Source organism: Pyrus communis, chromosome 15 (genome assembly GCF_041283825.1).
Source record: "Pyrus communis isolate YQ-2024b chromosome 15, ASM4128382v1, whole genome shotgun sequence".
NCBI classification, from domain to species: Eukaryota; Viridiplantae; Streptophyta; class Magnoliopsida; order Rosales; family Rosaceae; genus Pyrus; species Pyrus communis.
Window position 1 is genome coordinate 38,924,053 of NC_142579.1, and position 18,053 is coordinate 38,942,105.

The 18,053-nt window shown below is 36.4% G+C and overlaps 4 protein-coding genes and 2 non-coding genes across 6 annotated transcripts; 4 read left to right on the top strand and 2 right to left on the bottom strand.

Annotated features, from left to right (window-relative positions):
* The first annotated feature begins 1,579 nt into the window (after window positions 1–1,579).
* On the top strand, window positions 1,580–2,436 carry LOC137720037 (uncharacterized protein At2g23090). The gene is made up of 3 exons (XM_068459038.2): window positions 1,580–1,808; window positions 2,038–2,078; window positions 2,166–2,436. The coding sequence occupies exons 1-3, from the start codon at window positions 1,733–1,735 to the stop codon at window positions 2,280–2,282; spliced, it is 234 nt and encodes a 77-aa protein (XP_068315139.1). The 5' UTR covers window positions 1,580–1,732; the 3' UTR covers window positions 2,283–2,436.
* Window positions 2,437–2,549: 113 nt separating this feature from the next.
* Window positions 2,550–6,123, bottom strand: LOC137713887 (casein kinase II subunit alpha-2). Its single transcript, XM_068453240.2, has 10 exons — window positions 5,813–6,123; window positions 5,245–5,374; window positions 4,865–5,059; window positions 4,534–4,691; window positions 4,002–4,092; window positions 3,834–3,899; window positions 3,494–3,576; window positions 3,171–3,234; window positions 3,015–3,083; window positions 2,550–2,773 (listed from the first exon to the last, which is right to left on the bottom strand). The coding sequence occupies exons 1-10, from the start codon at window positions 5,935–5,937 to the stop codon at window positions 2,714–2,716; spliced, it is 1,041 nt and encodes a 346-aa protein (XP_068309341.1). The 5' UTR covers window positions 5,938–6,123; the 3' UTR covers window positions 2,550–2,713.
* A 2,188-nt stretch (window positions 6,124–8,311) lies between these two features.
* LOC137707861 (small ribosomal subunit protein uS14z/uS14y/uS14x) lies at window positions 8,312–11,164 on the top strand. Its single transcript, XM_068446795.2, has 3 exons — window positions 8,312–8,472; window positions 8,776–8,875; window positions 11,023–11,164. Exons 1-3 carry the CDS (start codon window positions 8,411–8,413, stop codon window positions 11,029–11,031), a joined length of 171 nt encoding a protein of 56 aa, XP_068302896.1. The 5' UTR covers window positions 8,312–8,410; the 3' UTR covers window positions 11,032–11,164.
* On the top strand, window positions 10,778–10,903 carry LOC137720517 (small nucleolar RNA SNORD14). Its single transcript, XR_011066531.1, has one exon. It is a non-coding gene; the product is annotated as a small nucleolar RNA SNORD14 (small nucleolar RNA).
* A 558-nt stretch (window positions 11,165–11,722) lies between the features above and the next one.
* On the bottom strand, window positions 11,723–11,795 carry TRNAA-CGC (transfer RNA alanine (anticodon CGC)). Its single transcript has one exon. It is a non-coding gene; the product is annotated as a tRNA-Ala (tRNA).
* A 309-nt stretch (window positions 11,796–12,104) lies between these two features.
* LOC137728807 (uncharacterized) lies at window positions 12,105–13,552 on the top strand. Its single transcript, XM_068467582.2, has 4 exons — window positions 12,105–12,371; window positions 12,524–12,631; window positions 12,836–12,897; window positions 13,182–13,552. Exons 2-4 carry the CDS (start codon window positions 12,532–12,534, stop codon window positions 13,350–13,352), a joined length of 333 nt encoding a protein of 110 aa, XP_068323683.1. The 5' UTR covers window positions 12,105–12,371; window positions 12,524–12,531; the 3' UTR covers window positions 13,353–13,552.
* Window positions 13,553–18,053: the final 4,501 nt, after the last annotated feature.

Genomic DNA, 18,053 nt, shown 5'->3' on the forward strand with positions numbered 1-18,053 from the left:
AATATGCGTATTTATATTGTTTGACAAAAATAAAAAATAAAGAAAAAAAACTCTCGCAGAGCTTAAGCTTTTTGGGAGGTCAAATTTGTCTTTTTAGCGATGCGTTTTCGTTCTTATCCTACCCCATGCATGTGGGACGGTGGCGCTGAGCGATCGGTGGGTATTTGGAGGTTTGAATAACAGTTGGTGGAGTCATGTGAATTGTTGCTGCGCCTTTTTATCTTCGGCACAGGTCGTGGTCAGCTTGGTGGACTTAGGATTTCGACCTATAGGAGGGGGAGGGCACCCACTCACTCAAAGAATCAGGGTCTTTCTCACTTTTTTCGACTTTACTTTTGGGACTCAAGGAATCGGCCTATCGGATCATTAAGGTGGGGCTCTCTTGGGCTTTATAACTTGGGCCTTCTTTTGAGAGAGCAAAGTCTGGCTAAGAGATGGGTTCTATCGGGTCAAGCTGTGAAGTGATGAGTTAGGATTTGTTAATTGGTGATCAAGTGCCAAAAATTGGGTTGTGTCCGACGAGATGGTCAATAGGTATTCATTTAGTTAAATGAAGGTTAATTTATGTGTAAATATATGTTACTTGTGGCAATGAGTGGTGATGTTTGTGCTTGTGATGGTGATGATGGTGATATATGGAGTATGCAGGGGCACCCGCAATAAAATATTTAATGTGCATGGTTGAGGTGAGGTTACAATGGATGCTTGAGCGATTTTGCGTTCCTTCTCTCTCTTGAGTGGCATGGGACCTACCATATATAGGAGAGATTTATCGTTCCTTCTCTCTTTAATGGATGCTTGAGTAATTTATCATTCCTTCTCTCTCTTGCGTGGCATGGGACCTACCATATATAGGAGAGACTTATTGTTCCTTCTTTCTCTTGAATGGATGCTTGAGCGATTTATAGTTCATTCTCTCTCTTGGGTAGCATGGAACCTATCGTATATAGGAGAGATTTTTCAGCGTGCCTAGAATACGGACACACAAAGAAAAAAAATTTCTCCACTTGTATAATAAAGTATAACATACCAACTTGTGTTACAGACACATTAAAACCTCTAACGGTGTATCTATCTACAAGTATACATAGGCACTGCAATTTGTTGTGAGCTCCAACTGTACAAGTATACATCATCAGTGGCATAGCACTACGTGTGGTATGAATTCGATTGTTTTTTTACAGGCAAACGATAGGGTGAATTGAACTAAAAAAAGACGATAGGGTGAATTCATTTGTCAAGAGATTCTAAATGAAACATTTTAAAGATTATGGTGAAAACAAATTGTTTGGTCGGCGCAGCGTGAACAAAAACTTTCTTACACTTAAAGATGTTATTGTAACATCTCAAATTAATAATATAATATTAATAAAAAGGTTAAAAACACATAGCATTTTTATTGTTTTTAAGAACGTAGCAGTAAAAATTTAAAAACACATGACATTATATTATTTTTTAGGACGTGGGCATTCCAAGAACGTAGGTAAGTCCTCAGTGCGAACGGACTAAGCTGACCTAAAGGCTGAGGGGAAGTTTCTTGGTAGGCCTTGGATATATGTGGTTTCTTTTCTGGCTCCAACAACACCTAATTAATGAAAGTGATCTTTATGTGTCCCTTTCATCATCTCAACTTCTTGGCCATTCTTAAAACTAAAAACATTATTCTTATTCTAGCAGCAGCTTTAATCCTGTCCTAGAATCATTCAGAGACCAAGAAGAAGAAGGAGAAGCCATGGGAGGAGGCAACGGACAGAAGTCGAAGATGGCTCGCCAGAGGAACATGGAGAAGCAAAAAAATGCTGCCAAAGGTACTCATCATCCTTCCCATCTTCTTAGTTGGGGTTTGTTCAGAAACTAAATTGTGAATATATGGTCCATTTATATGAATCAAGAGAGGTGAAGTTGTGATGAATTCATCTTAGAATTCGATTTCTTTCTGTTCTCTAACCCATATTCTAGGCCACAAAACTGAAATATAGCTTCAGAAAGAGGGAATATATGAGTTAGTAACCGATTTGTGTATCTCTTGACACGCAGGCAGCCAGCTTGAATCAAACAAGAAATCAATGATAGTTCAAGTAAATGAAGCTAATTGGCACCGAAATTTCATTCTAGTTTGAGGATTTACGTTGTTTCTGACGCGAGGTACTGACTTATGATTGCAGTGCAAGGTGTGTATGCAAGTGTTTATTTGCACCACGAGCGAGGTGAAGTGCAGGGAGCATGCAGAAGCAAAACATCCCAAATCTGATGTGTACACATGTTTCCCTCATCTTCAATAATGAAAAGTTCTTGACCCGAGAAGAATAAATTGTAGAAATGTGTGTGTAGTTCAATGTGGAGGTTCTGCATAAAGATCCTTTCTAGACTCTTGGATGTTAATTAGCTGAAAACTATTTGGGGAATATGTTATAAAAGGGCTTGTTTGTTGATTGATTGAAGATTGTTTCTGGAATTTCGATTGTTGTTTTAGCATGCATATGGACCAACATAATCCGAAATCTAAAATATGCAAACCAAAGAAAACAGGTTTTGAGTGAACATCACAATTATGTGCTCGTAAAAGAAGAATATCGTCATTAAAATTTCAAATAATGAATGTAATGAACAACCTAAGTTAGGTAAATATTTTCCTTCAGTGATCATTCACAGGCTACACGGAAAGACAGCGGATAAAAGTTTTTTTACCAAAGGATTTAGTTGGAGTCTGGTGTTACTGTGTCCGTATCCAGCTATTTTCTGCACTTCTCACTTGGGAGAAGCATGCATGATCCTGAAACATTGAATACGTGAACCTATTATTTTTCAAGTATGACGATAGACACTGAGCATGTGCAAAATTTGAAGGTACCCGACGGTGACAATTTTGTTTTGTGCTTAACGGTTGAACATAATATGGAATTAAACTACTTAACATTATGTATCTGAACAAGACATATAGACATATGTTAAACTCGCATGAAGGAAAACAAAAAGGAATGAAATGAAACAGCAGTTAATCTTAAATAATATACCATTGCTTCTCTTGCTGTAAGCCTTTCTTGATGATCATATCGAAGAAGCTTATCTAGAAAATCAATGGCCTGGACATCACGAAAAAAAGGACCAAATAATCACTAGTAAGCAAAAGAAGACGAAGAAGGAAAAAAAAAAACCCAAAAGAACAATACCTCTGGAGAAACCAGATGCTGATTTCCTGCATTAATAAATCTTGACCATGGCGTCTTATTATGCCTAAATCAGAATAAAAAAGAAGGAAGAATGTTGTGTGAGTATGGCAGAGACAACTGTTTTTTGTTCATTTGACTCCTTGAAGTATTTGTTTATCCACGAAAAGAAGGCGACATCAGAAAAAATAAAAAGATGAGAAATTCTTTTTACTGTATACATTTGGTGATACAACCGCGATGTTTAACATCATCTGACGAAAAGATAGACAAAGCGATGCCTTTTCTTTCAACCATAATGATTAATCATTGAATGAGAAGTATACCTTCCAACAAGAGCCTCGAGCTGAGGATCAAGCACAAGGTTATATTTATTCAAATATGCTTTTAATTCGTCTGTTCCAAGAACCTGAAGAAGATTTCATCTACATAAGATAACAAGTTATACGAATATGGACACTCTAATGCTATGCTTTCTGACGGTTTGTGAAACCCCAGTGCTGCAAGTATATAACAGTAAATGTATGTCAACTTACAGACAAAATGGAAAACTAAACAATCTTGAGGCGACTTTTAAATTAGTTTTGGTGAATTGAAGTGCTAAGACATATAGGTTATGGATTGACTATACTAAGATCTTCGAGCCAAGTATGAAACCAAAAATACCTTAGCAATTTTCGCTAGCTGGTCCTGATTGTCACGACCATAGAAGAATTGTTCCTTGCGAAAGATCTGCAAGGAAAGAGAACCCTTTGTTTCCGTCATGATCAACAAAATGTAGCATCTAGAGAAAACCTGAATACACAGTAACAACAGGGAAGCGTAAACCCTCACCATTCCTGCAAACATACATCCAAGGCTCCACAAGTCTAACGAATAGTCATAATCTTGCAAATCCACAAGGAGTTCAGGGCCCTTATAGTGCCTGATAAAACAGCATTCAAATTTATAAACTTTACGCAAAGCAAACAGAGAATTCGTACGTTGACAATGTAAGTTGGCATTAAATTAACTATAAACCCTTTTGCCATCAGACACCATCGAATCTGTTGGTAATAAACTTTAGTCTCGCTGCAAGTTGTGTTTGATAACTATTCGAGCAATAACTGCACAAGGCATCATCTTCTTCACAATCCTTGGTTTATCTCAGTCCCTCTGACTATCATTCAAGTTAAAGAAATTATGTCCATGTTTACTCAACTTATGAAAGACTTTTGCCCAAGTTGTCCAAATCTTGGGTTGATCCAACCCAAGTTCTACACTCTTACTTGTAGAGGAAACAAAAGAATGAAAAGATATGTCTTTCAAGAATCTAGAAGAAAAGTAATAATCCAATACCAAAGTTAAACGATCAAAGAGATTCTACCTTGAAGCTACTCGGACATGGTACTCTTTGCCAGGATGGTAGAATTCAGCGAGACCCCAATCAATCAAGCGAAGTTTTCGGAGCTCATGATCGATCATAACATTTTGAGGCTTGACATCTCGATGCATTATGCCCTGCGAATGGCAGTAATCCAATGCCTGCAATTAGGAGACTAGCTTTTGATTAGCTAAGTTTGCAGCAGCTAAACCAGGACAAGTCAGAATCATGACATTCTTTCACACAAATAAAAGACGGATTGCTGCCAGCAAAAGCATGTGTACCGAAGTGGTTAGAAAATTAATTGTTTAGCAAAAGGATCAAATGACAAAACCTTTAGAAGTTCATATATATAGTAGCGAATGTCATAATCCGTCAGTGTGGGGTACAACACTTTGAAATCTTTACTGTTCACATATTCAAAGATCAAGCTAGGAGTTTTTGAATGTTCATCTCTAACAATATCAAGCAGCTTCACAATATTTGTACCACCACAAAGATTCTGCAGTATCTTTATCTCCCTTTTAATCTGCATGAATACCAACAAATTATTGTATCTCAGTTAAATTAGATAAGGAAATACAGAACAAAACAACTTGAGCATATCCACTGGGGAAGAAACCCCCAACGAAACAAAACGGAAAGACTGAAAATCACTCAAAGGTAGGGCAATGTTTATCCTAAAGTACAAGTTCAACTTAAGAATTCGCGCACCTTCTTTTTCTTGACGGGTTTAAGGATCTTGATAACACATTTTTCATTGTTGGTGACATTCACACCTTCAAAGACCTCACTGTATTTTCCTCTTCCAACCTTCCGAACAACCTCATAGTCATCTTGTGCACTGAGCATATGAAAAACAAACAAGAAATAAGAATTGGGAAATTGCACCTTCGAAATATCATGCTGAAAATTAGTAGAAATAATCTTTAAAATCACTTATCCAAAGAGCATTGCTTTTTAAATCACTAAAAAAGCATTTTCAGACAACCAAAAGTTCTTTTGCGCTCGAATGTCCCAAGCGGGTCCCTGGCATGAGTAATTCTACAACAACTTTCGCTATCAAATGAAGTTCAATGACGCGGAAATTTCAGTAGCAACAATGCAGCAAACATAGAACAAACAACATTTTTATTTTCCCTTTAAATTGGGATTTTTCTCTCAACCTATAATCTAAGAGCCCTAACATTCCTGATTAACATAATCATGTCTAATTAAAGATTAAAAATAATTAATTTAGTGTTAAATTGCAAAAGTTGTTGCAATTAGATTAGATTATTACCCCCATTGAAGCGTGTGAGATTCGTAATCCCAGTAATCTCTTGGGCGCTGAACGTTGACGTCTGTGTAAACGCGAGCTCTGGACATTGCCCTCTCTCTCTCGCCCTCCTTTATTTCATTTGTCATTACGCTCGAAGCTCGATGTTCAGACGGACTGGTTCATCAGCGCGGCAGATGCTTCCCGGGAAGACGTTACCTGTATCCGGACTTTTAATTACCATGGGTTAACTGTAACTTATTTACCACTGGCAATTCATGTTTGACTTTTGGGCCTTTCAAACATGATAAAGTTCACGGCCCTTGAAACCTAGTCCACGTAAAACAGATAGGCAAGAGACAACGTAAGAACAAAATTACCATGACATGGGCTTACGATTCTAAAACCTAACCCACCAATAAAACTTCACCACGAAAATCAACGTCGCAATCAGCGTGACGCAGAAAAGGACAACGGCCCAACGGAAAAACCGACATTTGGCGAATACATAATCGCGACGGTTGAGTTAGGTGAGCGCCAAAACAAGCGGTTATAGCTGAGGACGTTGAAGAGAAACAAGGCGATCAGAAAATCGTTGATAGGAGGCGCAGGCAGTTGAAGAATCCAAGAAGCTTCTCTCCGAGGGGAGAGAGGTCGGAAATTAAGGTGAGTTAATCAGAAGATAAGGTGATTAGTTGCTTTAATTATAAATTTAATCGTCAGCCTAAGTACGTGGTGAAAATTATCGATACTGTTGATCTGATTAGGATTATTCGTTCAGTCGTCTAATGGCGTGGTGGCGGGAGATGAAGTTCCCGATGCGGAAAATCTGGAGCCGGGTCGCAACCCACCTCGGCATCCACAAATCGGGTTTGTAATTTGGATTTCATTTCATCTTTCGTTGAGAAAACCTCATTTCTTCTTATAATCGATGTTTTTCGAGGCGTTTCTTAATTAAGAAAGAACATACGTCATGCATAAAGAATCTTTATCTCGCATAATTATAATTAATTCGATGATTACATTTGTGGAAATTGAGATTGATTTGAATTTTGAACAGGGCTACCGAAGCTAAGACACGATATAAGAACATGCGAGTACGAGGACGTGCATGTGATGTGGAGGATGCTCAACCCTAACGACAGATCAGAGACCATTCAATTGGGAGGAGGAGGAGGAGGAGAGACGCCCAAGAAGAAACGTTTTTCCAATTTGCTCGATTGGATTAAACGAGCTCCATCCGTTTGCCGTGCCTTCTGATTTCTGATGTGTTTTTGGATCATATATATGTCAATATTCTACCATGTTTCAGCTCACAAATCGTTTTCTGGAAATTATGGTGGAAGTTATATTTTGGTGTCTGTTTCGTCTTCTTCCAATGACGTCAGTGGTCGGGCGCCGGTCTGTGTTTTGTAGATATCAACGGTTCATATATGTACTCTCTCTTCTTGTTATTAAATAAACTTAACTTGATTGTATGTTTGTGTATATTGTGTTGGACTGTTATATTTGTCTACAAGTTTTTAGTGGTACCAATTATCATGCTAGTTGAAAGGTGTCATGCATTTATATAAAAGAAGTGCAAAGCAATGAAGGCAACGATTAGAATAATAAGAGCATATTTGAAGGAGGCCGGTAGATTGTCTGTAAGATTTTTAAAGTGACGGATTAACTGAAAATGAGAGGATCTTGTTTTAAACAGGTAAATCAAAATTAAAAAGTGAATTTTAGCATAGATTCTTGTGTCATACCGCAAGTGTCATGTTAGATGTTCACTTTATACGCACACTTGGGACGTACGCATTTTGGTGGAGGATAATAAAGGAGTTTATCTAGTGTAATGTGCCATGAGCGAGCATCCTAAACTTAAGAATTTCTCCTTATTTAGGCCTAATCCAAGCATGAAATATGGATTGAATTGAAACTAAGCCTCAAAGGATTGTGTCAAACTAAGAGCAGTTCCACTTAGCCACTTAGTATTACGGTCTAATGATATTCATCTTCACTTATAAGTGAGAAGTCTTAGGTTCGATTCTCGCTAAAGGAAAATTTAAACCACATTATTGATCGTCCATTATAAGGCTAATTCCACCTCTCTCTCTCTAAGATAATATCGTCTATTGTAAGGCTAAGTCCACCTCTTTCTCTAAGATAATATTGTTGATCCCCAAAAAAAAAAAAAAAAAAAAAAAACGCAGTTCCACCTTACAATTGGCGCCCAAATTGCCAAAGCAATTGTGCAATTACTGCCTAGAAGACCAAAAACTTTGCTTCAGCCCATAGAAACAGTCGGGCAATTACTGGGCCAACAGTGCCGGACTACTCAATCGGGCAAGGATTTCTTGTTGAATAAGCCCAATTGAAGGCCTGGTTGGAAATTACTCAAATACCCAATCCATGAAAAATGATAAAAAATGAAAAATGGAACATCACGTGCCGGTTGGAGGATGAAGCGCCACGTTACAAGGAGGCGGCAAGAATGTATAAAACGCCGCGTTTTGCGCCTAGTGCTGTATAAATAACAACGTTTAGCAAATGCGAGTCACAAGATTAGGGTTTTAGGTAGCCATCATATCCCGGCAGCTGCAGAGGCGACGCAGAAAACCCTAGCGAGATTCAAAGATGGGACACTCGAACGTATGGAACTCTCACCCCAAGAACTACGGCCCCGGTTCCCGCACTTGGTATGATTCTTCATCCCCAAATCTCACTTATTTTTTCTTAATTATTTTACCGATAATGTGCAATTAATTGCCATTTCCTTGCTCGAGATTTAGCTTATGTAAGAAAATTTACTTCGTAGAAATTATAGCTTGGTTATGCCATTGTTTATGGTTACAAATTACCAGAGATTTTGAGTTTGTTTTTGCTTAATCACTCTCAAGAATCCTTTAAGTGTTTTTATGATTTATTTTATTTTTGGGTTTGTAAGTGTATTTGGTGGACAATGTGTGTGATATGGAAAACTTGTTTGTTAATTTGAACAGCCGAGTGTGTGGAAACCCTCATGGGTTGATCCGGAAGTATGCTCTGATGTGCTGCAGGCAGTGCTTCCGCAGCAATGCCAAGGAGATTGGCTTCATCAAGGTATGAATTCAATTTATTTAGTCATTTTTTTTGTTTTTGTTTCTGTTTTGATTGTATAGGGCTTCTGCCTTTGCGGCAGTGCTAGCTGTTTAAATAAGAGTAATCCAAACTACTACAGTATACAGTTAATGAGTCTATGTCTACCTGCATTGGGGTTTTCCTGTACAACTATTGATATATTGTACCTCCTTTTGAAGGGGATTTGCTCCACTGTTCATGGAGCGGGATATGTTATCACCTGTATATCTCCGATATAACACGTATATTTGTCATATATCACCAACAGGTTTTTAGGTTCACATTTTGAATTACACGTGGATAAAACATATGTAGTGTACGTGTGGTGTATGTGTGAGTAATTACATGTCTCGCTTGATTAACTGTGGAGCAGAATACTTGCTAAAAAGCTAGTAATAGATACACGCACGCACACGCACACGCACACACAGAGTACACACACATATGTACATATACATATAGTGGTATATTGCATGTGTGGAGTTTAGACACTAAATCCAAATCATGGAGTCCATGTCAAAGATCTCTAGGTCCAAGAAAATCAGTTTTGAGTTGATTGAGATGTGATCATCCATAACCCGACAATCCTCCCAACAGTATTCCTGTTCTCCTGCTTTTGCATTATGTTTGATTATATGATTATCAAGTTCTACCATATATATCCTAAGCACCTTACAATAAAAAAAAGATTTGGGTTCAGACAAGGTTTTTGGTGTCATTAAATCTTTGACGCATTTTGTGTGTATTCTATTATAGAAATCCAATTTTATGTAAAACATAAGTCCCTGGATGATATTTTCTTCAATGGATGTTAATACATATGCACTATGAATGTGGTAACTGTTACTTATCACAAATACACACATTTTTTTTCCTTAATATTACGTTAGTTTTTTCAGTGCTTATGGACGGTCTTGTGCTGATTAGATTTTCCTCCATTAGCACACAACAAATTCATAAGCTACAGTTATTGTTGCCACCTTGTCTTTCAAGTTATTCCTTATTATTGCAAGGAAAAGCTATCCACTCTTTGGCAAACATTTCACATTACTCAAACACAGTCTTTTTTCCGATTAAATATTTCATTACTAGGATGGTAGTTTGAGCTACCCCTGCTTACCCTTTGACTAGACATGAGGATATACATGGTGCGTTGAACATACTTTTATGTCCACATATGCATCCCTGGATGAAAGTACTTCTGTATTTCTTCTATAGATGCATGTTTGAAATGACTCTTGTTGTACTTATGGATAGTTAGTGTCGTTATTTGAGTGAGTATATACGTGATTGAGGCATGGGAAAGTGCTCTGCATGAGTTTTTTATTTAATTTAATTTAATTTTATAGATTTATGTGCTGATTGACGATCTCGTGCAGATTGGTTCTCCATCAGCAAATCATAAGCTACATCTACGTGTGCCAACTTGTCTTTTTAGTTGTTCTTTAAGCGAATGTTTTGTTGATTCAATATGTTAAGCATGTATCAGATCTTCATGCATGTGCTTATTGACGGTCTCGTGCTGATTAGTTGTTCCCATCAGCGCATAACATTATCATAAGCTACATTCACTTGTGTCAACTATTTTAGTTTTTCCTTATGGTACATAGGAAACGCTTTCCTTGCTTTGACAGACATTTTCATAACTTTAAAAACATGTTCCATCTGCTTTCCAGTATCACTCTTGAATATTATGGCTTTCTCGTATCACCCTATACTTTCACGTTGTCAGCTGTTTTTGTTTTTGTGTCTTGCTGACATTGTTCAATGGAATAGGTTATTTTTGCCAAAATTTCCCTAGTGCGTTCTGTTTGTTGATCTTTTGAAATCATTTCACTTGGGTTTTGTTACGGAATGTTGTAAATCAAGCTGTGATCTTACAACTACCAATGATGACTAAATATATAAGGCTTGTTTCTCAAGAACATTCGCAGTGGCCGCCTAAGAGCTTTCGCCTTTTGCAAGGCTTGAGAGCTAATGCTGCTTTATCTTCCTTGGATGTCTGAGATTTGGATAATTAGGATTATCCATCCTTCTATACAGCTACCTTACTTGTTATAAATTTGTGTATGTGTGTCCGTGTCTTGAATTTGGACGCGTACTTATGCTGTGTTGTATCTTCATTGCAGTACCGCTAATTGGAGAGACCACCCGATTCAGATCGGCCATCAAGTCGTCTGAAGTATGGAGCGTGGGATTGTTTTCATTGTTGCTGTTCCTTTTCATTTTCTTATATAAGACCATAATGTAGTATAAAGTTTGACAATTAGTTGTTGACGGAGCCATTGTTGAAACTATTTGATGCATTTGAATTTTGTTATCCAGTGGGTTGGAGTGGTTTTATCCCATTAGATTTGATGGTAATAGAATAGCGAATGATAAATGTTGGTTTGAGTCCATACTCTGTTGTCTCATTTTCTTGGTGAAGAATTTAAAACAAGATGTGTAATGTGCAAGGTTACGCCCATACGATGGTCAATTCATGGTGATGATGGGCGTCCGCACATCATCTTTGATTAATGCAAAAGATGTATCAATGTGGTATTTCGTTAGGGGTCAATGCAGTGCTTCGACGGTAATGATGACGATCAACATTTAGCCATCCATTTGTTTGTCTTAAGATTTGACTATTGTAAATATCGAGTTTGTAACTATTTATTATCAACATCCATTATGATTTAGCTCGAATATCTCACTGCCTAAATATATCATTATAATGAAATAACATTAAAAAATCGATTAACATTAGGAGTGAGCAATGTTTGGCTTTCTTATTAGAAACACAAAACCGAATCAAAAAGAAAAAAAAAAAGAAAAAAAACGAAAAGATGGAGGTGCGGGGAATCGAACCCCGTGCCTCTCGCATGCGAAGCGAGCGCTCTACCATATGAGCTACACCCCCTTGATGCTAACCTTTCATTACCAAATGTATCACAAGTATATAATTGTTTTAAGGGTTATTTTTAAGAAAAACTAACGAAAGGTTAAAAAAAAAATTTATTTTAATGAAAAGTCATTTTTAAAAGTACAAAGAATAGTAACAGAAAAATGTATAAATATGATTTTTCGTTAAAAGTAAACAGTACTTCTTTTTTTTTTTACTGTGTAAATGGCGCTCTGCCAAATGCGGCAGACGTGCCCAAAAAGCTCACCTTCCACGGCAACCCTATGAACACTGAAGCCTTTTCATTCCCCCACCCGACACTGTTTCCTTTCGCTTTCTGCAAACACAGTAAATGAAGCTCTTAAATGCTCTGCTACCTCTCCTCCTGCATGTATTACAAAAGAAAACGCAGTAAATGACACCCACATGCTTTCTTTTATCACTCACTCACCACCACGAAACAACCCCCAAATAAAAAAAGCAATAAAATTTTGTACAAAAAGCAAGCATGGGTTCTTCTTCTTAGCCCCGGAATTCCTGGTAGTGGACTTCGTTCTCCTCTTAAAATCTTTGGCGTGACGGAAGGCCGGTTCGGTGAGTGCGATTCTCTTTCCAGCTGGGAAGGGACTCCGCTGCTGCCAAATTTCTCATGCGTTGATTTTACTTGCTTTAAAAGCCTAGGGTGTCTTCTGGAGGAGATTGTGCTTTGGGTTTTTTGGTGTGATTTTGGTGCTGTTTCTTTACAGTTTACACTATGAAGTCTTCTGGAATTTGGGTTTTGCCTTTTGTGCTCGCAACAGTTTTAGTCTTCTTCCTCGGTGTCTCTAGCAGCAGAAATAGCTCCTTATTTCCTGGTAAGGTTTTAATCTTTCTTTGTTTCCCTTGATTTGTCTGGTTTTTTATGGGGTTGAATTTGCTTATTCTTTTAACGAAAGTGGCTTTTGGCTTTTGGAATTTAGTTGGTTTACTCACTCATTTGAGGTTGTAACTTGTGTATGCATGCATCAGTAATCTTGCTTATCTTGAATCAAACCACAATCTCCTTGATGTTGTTACAGATAGTATCTTCAACCACCATGCTGATGGACCAAAAATGATTGTTAGAAACAGAAAGCTCAAGGTACATGCACAAACTTTTTGAAAAAAAAGAAAAAGAAAACACGTACCGCCCTCAATTCGAAAGTCAAATAAAAGAAATTTACGTGCAACGAGGATATCATTGTGTAATGTGTAATGTGTTCATACTAACATCCCCGTTGCACGGAAGTCCTCATGTCAAACACTATTCACAAGCTAGCTCAGAGGCCAACATTTGTCAGAATTACAAATTGTTGCCCGTTTAATCATCTTACTAATACGATTTCTTCGTGATGTTGGGATTTGTCTTTGTTTCTGAAAGTACAGGAGAGTGGTACTGCTGGCAATGTGAATCTGGATGACTATCAACCCATTGATCCTTCTCCGAGTTCGAAAGCTTCCATCAAACCTGGTCCAATCGAGCACGGCGCACCTATAATCCCGTACATTCCAAAGCCTTCGCCTCCTGCTCGTCCCAATCCCGGCGGTACTCCTTAGCCAGCTTTAGACCTGCTCCCTTAATTACTAGAATCTTGATGTTAATTGCAACTGGGTAGTTGTTTTAACAACCTTCCATGCATATTATTATGTGTACAACGCTCATGCACTTTTCAGACTACTTGTGTGTCTTGTAACAACAATAATTGGCCGCTTATTCTTATGCAAGTCGACCACTTTGTGGGGTTTGATTTCTTTAACCTTATCTCTGAACTACACATAAAAATGCACACTTCAACTTAGCCTTGGCTAGAGCAATGTGTCTTTCACTTTGCGCTTAAGATAGAATCACTCTTCGTGGTTTAGATGAATTTAGGAGTCGTTTGATAACCATTTCGTTTTCAGCTTTTATTTTTTTTGTGTATAAATAAAAATAGAAATCTTGTTTGATAACTACTTTCAGTTTTGCAAATTAAAAATGAAAACTAAAATAAAAAATGTGAAAGCTCAAGGCCAAATTATGAAAATTCAAGAAAACAGTTTTTAGTAACCAAACAAAATTTTAGTTTTAAAAAAGGTGAAAACAAAAATTGAAAAATAAAAACAAAATGATTATCAAATGGCAATTTAAAATGTCGGTTGTATCAAAATGAACGACATATAAAAAAGAGTTATTCGTTCGACCAACCTAGAGCTTGCAAACTTGACTTGATTTTGTTGCAATTTTATACATAGGAACATGCTTTAGAGCCCAACTTTTTTAACGATTTCACATTCCTAAAACTTTTATTTACAATTTTGTATAATATGAGTGGGGCTGGTTGAGTAAAGTGTGATAGTTATTTAAGAACTCAAGATCAAGGTATTCTTGTAAAAGGGTTGACATTATGATAATATCATTTTAATTTACGGTTAGCAAAACCGGAGATTCTTAGGTATAGCCTTTTATCCAGTTGTATATTTCGTTGTATTTATCGTTGTAAACAGTTGTATACTTCGTTTTATTTATCTTTCTTGTCAAATTTTATCTTAAATGATACATATTCTGTAATTATCGTTCTGATCACGTAATGAGCACAAACAAATAGACAAAGGTTGCAAGGAAAATTCTCTTAATTGAAAATAGAATACACATAGGGGCCCCCGACCTTTTCTCTCAAGCTTTTTGAGGGTCCGTCTGTACTTTTCTCTTTTTTTTCTGTGGGGTTGAACTCATTTTTTCTTCCTACCTTCACTTTTCCCTGATTGAATTAACAGAATGATTAGTCCTTGTAATGATAATTAGGGTCATTAATTATCTAATGATAAGAATTAGGCTGAAAATTTAAACATAATTTGGGTGAGAATTATGTGTGTGTTAAATTGGCAGGCACGTTGCAAAAATATTGAGGTCATAATAATAACAGTTAGGCAAAATAATCCTCAGCCATTTCTGTCCCTGCTGCCACACTTTTTTTTTTTTTTTTTTTTTTTTTTTTTATGGCTTTGGGAGTTGAAAGATTAAAGATAGAAGCATCCTCTTGATTAAAGCTAAGGGGACCATGAAAAATTATCACTTTGTGTGTATGTAACTCATGTTTTGGAAGGAAGGTTTACCTAACCTAATCACATTTAATTACTTTAATCAATTATATGATGTGGATTAAGTAGTAGTTCCCAAGTCATTTTGCTTTCGATCTCCGAAAACTGTCGTTCATCGACGATATCGTACTTCGTTAATCCGCCTATGGTAGGTTTCTGATGTTATGTTGCATAAATTTGTATGTACGGTATCATATGGTAGGTGCATCTCCAAAATAATGGCAGTGTTTGGTTAACCATTGATGTTAGGTCTCTTTAAATGAGGAATTTGTTCCTTCTAAATTGTTTCTTTGTTTTTCCTTTGTGCGACTGAATTGTGGGTCAAGATTAGTAGGTTTTTTGTACGTTAGTTGCTAGTTGTTTGTGACAGATTCCTTTAATCGAGAAGGACTTATATATAATGAATTCATCTTCATGTGTTGAATAATACATTGTCAAGTGCAAGTTTCTCTATGCATCGTAATGTATTACTAGATTAAAACGTTACGTGACAATGAATTTGTTCCATGTAAGTTCAAAAACGAGAAACGGTTGTGTCATGTCATCATGCTGATAATGAAAAAATTGGCATCAATCCGTCATAAATTTGCACCCCTTAATCATTTTTAGATACTTGATAAAAGTTATTCAATCACTGTCCACATTGATGATATAAATAAAAAACAATCTTGCAAATATGAAATTAAATAACAAATGCACCACCATCTTTTGTCCTAAATCCTCTTTTTACGTTATGATAGAGGCTCCAGCAGGTGCCAGATTGTAGTCCATATAATGCCACTTTACAATATCAACACACGTGGATAATGTGACCTGTCATATATGGTTCGTCCTTTAACCAAATCCACATAACAATATAGTGAATCCGTTTGGTGGACTGAATGAAATTGAACTTTAGGAATAAAATTAGATTGGTAAAGACTTGAAAGATAATACTTGTAATTCATGTATAAGGATAGATTAGATCTTTCTCTTTATTATATATTCATAATCCATTATATCTAGTTTTGTCCATCTCATATTTTGACACAACAAATAAAGAACTGAACTCAAACTCAAATGCATTTTATTTGGTCACAACAGATTCCAACCAAGCACTACAAACATGCAATTAACTAGTAGACCAATCTTGAAATATATTCCAGCCTGAATAGAAGTCCATTGAATATCGCGCTTACTCCAAAAAAAAAAAAAGAGTAGAAGTCCAAAAAATGAATAATTGTGGCTCTTTTTTTATCTGTTCGGCTTTGCGCATTCTTAAAGTTAAAGGCAAATGCGTTTAGAACATTTTACTTCTATTCAACTTTCTTCAACTTTGATCTCATTTAATAACATGATTAATTGTTTTAGGTTGTCATTTAGAGCTTAGGGGTTCAGTCTCGAATTAGTTAATCATTTTGATTTTCCAAATGATGATTTTCTCCCAAAATTTGGTGCTCGAGTGAGGTTTTATCAATGTATCACTTACCTTTCGATGTCATGTTTAGCGAATCTCTTGAATGTAATTAATTTGTCTAAATTGCTTCTACACAACCATCATGTGATCATATCACGTTATTAGTGTTATATAAAACAACAAAATATACACTCGGGTGCATGTAAGTCTCTCTTATCTGTTTGTGCAACTCGCTTGGAGAGAAGTGGGACCCTCAAAAGGCATAGGCACAAAAAGCAAAGTGGAGGAAAGATAGAGGCAGAGGGGACGGAGCAGCCTAGAAAAGATGCCTTTTTTTCTTCTCAAAGATGGTCGACGATAACCATAAATCATGTAGTGTTTAGCCCTCTTTATGTTGAGAAAGTGGGGATGGCCTTAAAGAATAGTGATTTGATGTGGATTAGGCAACAAAATAGTAATCATGGATGGTCCTTAAGCAACAAAACAACATGGAATGGAGGGCACCCGATTTAGCTTTTGTTTCTTCATCGAATTTAGGCAAGTATTTATTTCCTCTCCTCTCTAAATAAATGCATGGCTTCCCACAACTACTTGCTCATCATTCTACCTGTACATTTATTTTGTTTTGCATTTTTAGTTTCTCTCTACACTTAAAACTGCACGAAACATCCTATCAAACGTAAAAGACATTAAAGGAAAATTATATGAATTTGGAAGAAAACTTATCAACCGTTGTGATATCACGATGACATCTCTCTTATAAATTACGAATTTTCACATGTTTTGACTATTTCACTCAAATACGTTATTAGCTTGGAATACAACCACGAAAAGTGGTCCTTAATCCTTAATCATGTTTTTATGCATGCCTCACATATGTATATATATTGCATATATGTGTGGTCTCAACATTTGGTCTCTTTTACAAAAAAATCCAAACACATACATAGAGTGTTGGAGAAGGGATTATAAAAGGAGGAAAAAGGAAAGGGTGATAGATCTAGTTCCTTGGACAAAGGAGAGAGGTCAATTGAAAATAGCAGTTACTGGAATTTACACCAGTGAAATGCAGTAACTTCTAAATTAGGTATAAAAGTGGCAGTGAAGTCCAAGTTTAAATAAGATGCAATTCTGGGAGAAAAAGCAAGGTAGGTCTTGTAAGATACCTCCCTCTTCCTTTTTAAGTATGCCTTGGCTGTGTAAATTAAGGTTTTAATAATTTAAATAACCGAAAATAGCATATTAACTTTGTTAATTAATCAAGTAACATCCTGGAGATTATATAAAAAGTTGGTTGCAGCAGACTTGTTTGTTTTAAAAGTCGAAGTCTTTATGCTTAACTCCCTTGTATCATTAACATATGAATGATTTCGTCATATGTTATCCTAAAGAATAATGCTAGGGAGACCATCTATTTAAACTATATTTTGTAAACTATATGACGTGGTTGTTAATAATTAGATTATTATTTAAGTGTTAATTAACGTTCTTAATTTTTATTCGTGACACATTACATGATTTGCAAATATGATCTAAAAAATTGATCTGCCTAACATTAGTCTTTAAGAATAATGATTGATAATCACGTCACTAAACGATAGATACAGGTGCGGGTACAATCGAGGAATAGTTAAGATTCTAATAAGAAAGGGAGTCGGTTTGCTTTAATATCATTGCATTAAAAAGGTAAGATTTAGAATTACTTAAGATTGACATAAAGAAAAGAGAAAGATTAACTTAAAAAGAAAGTGGAGTTACTAAGCATGAAGGAATGTGATTCTCCT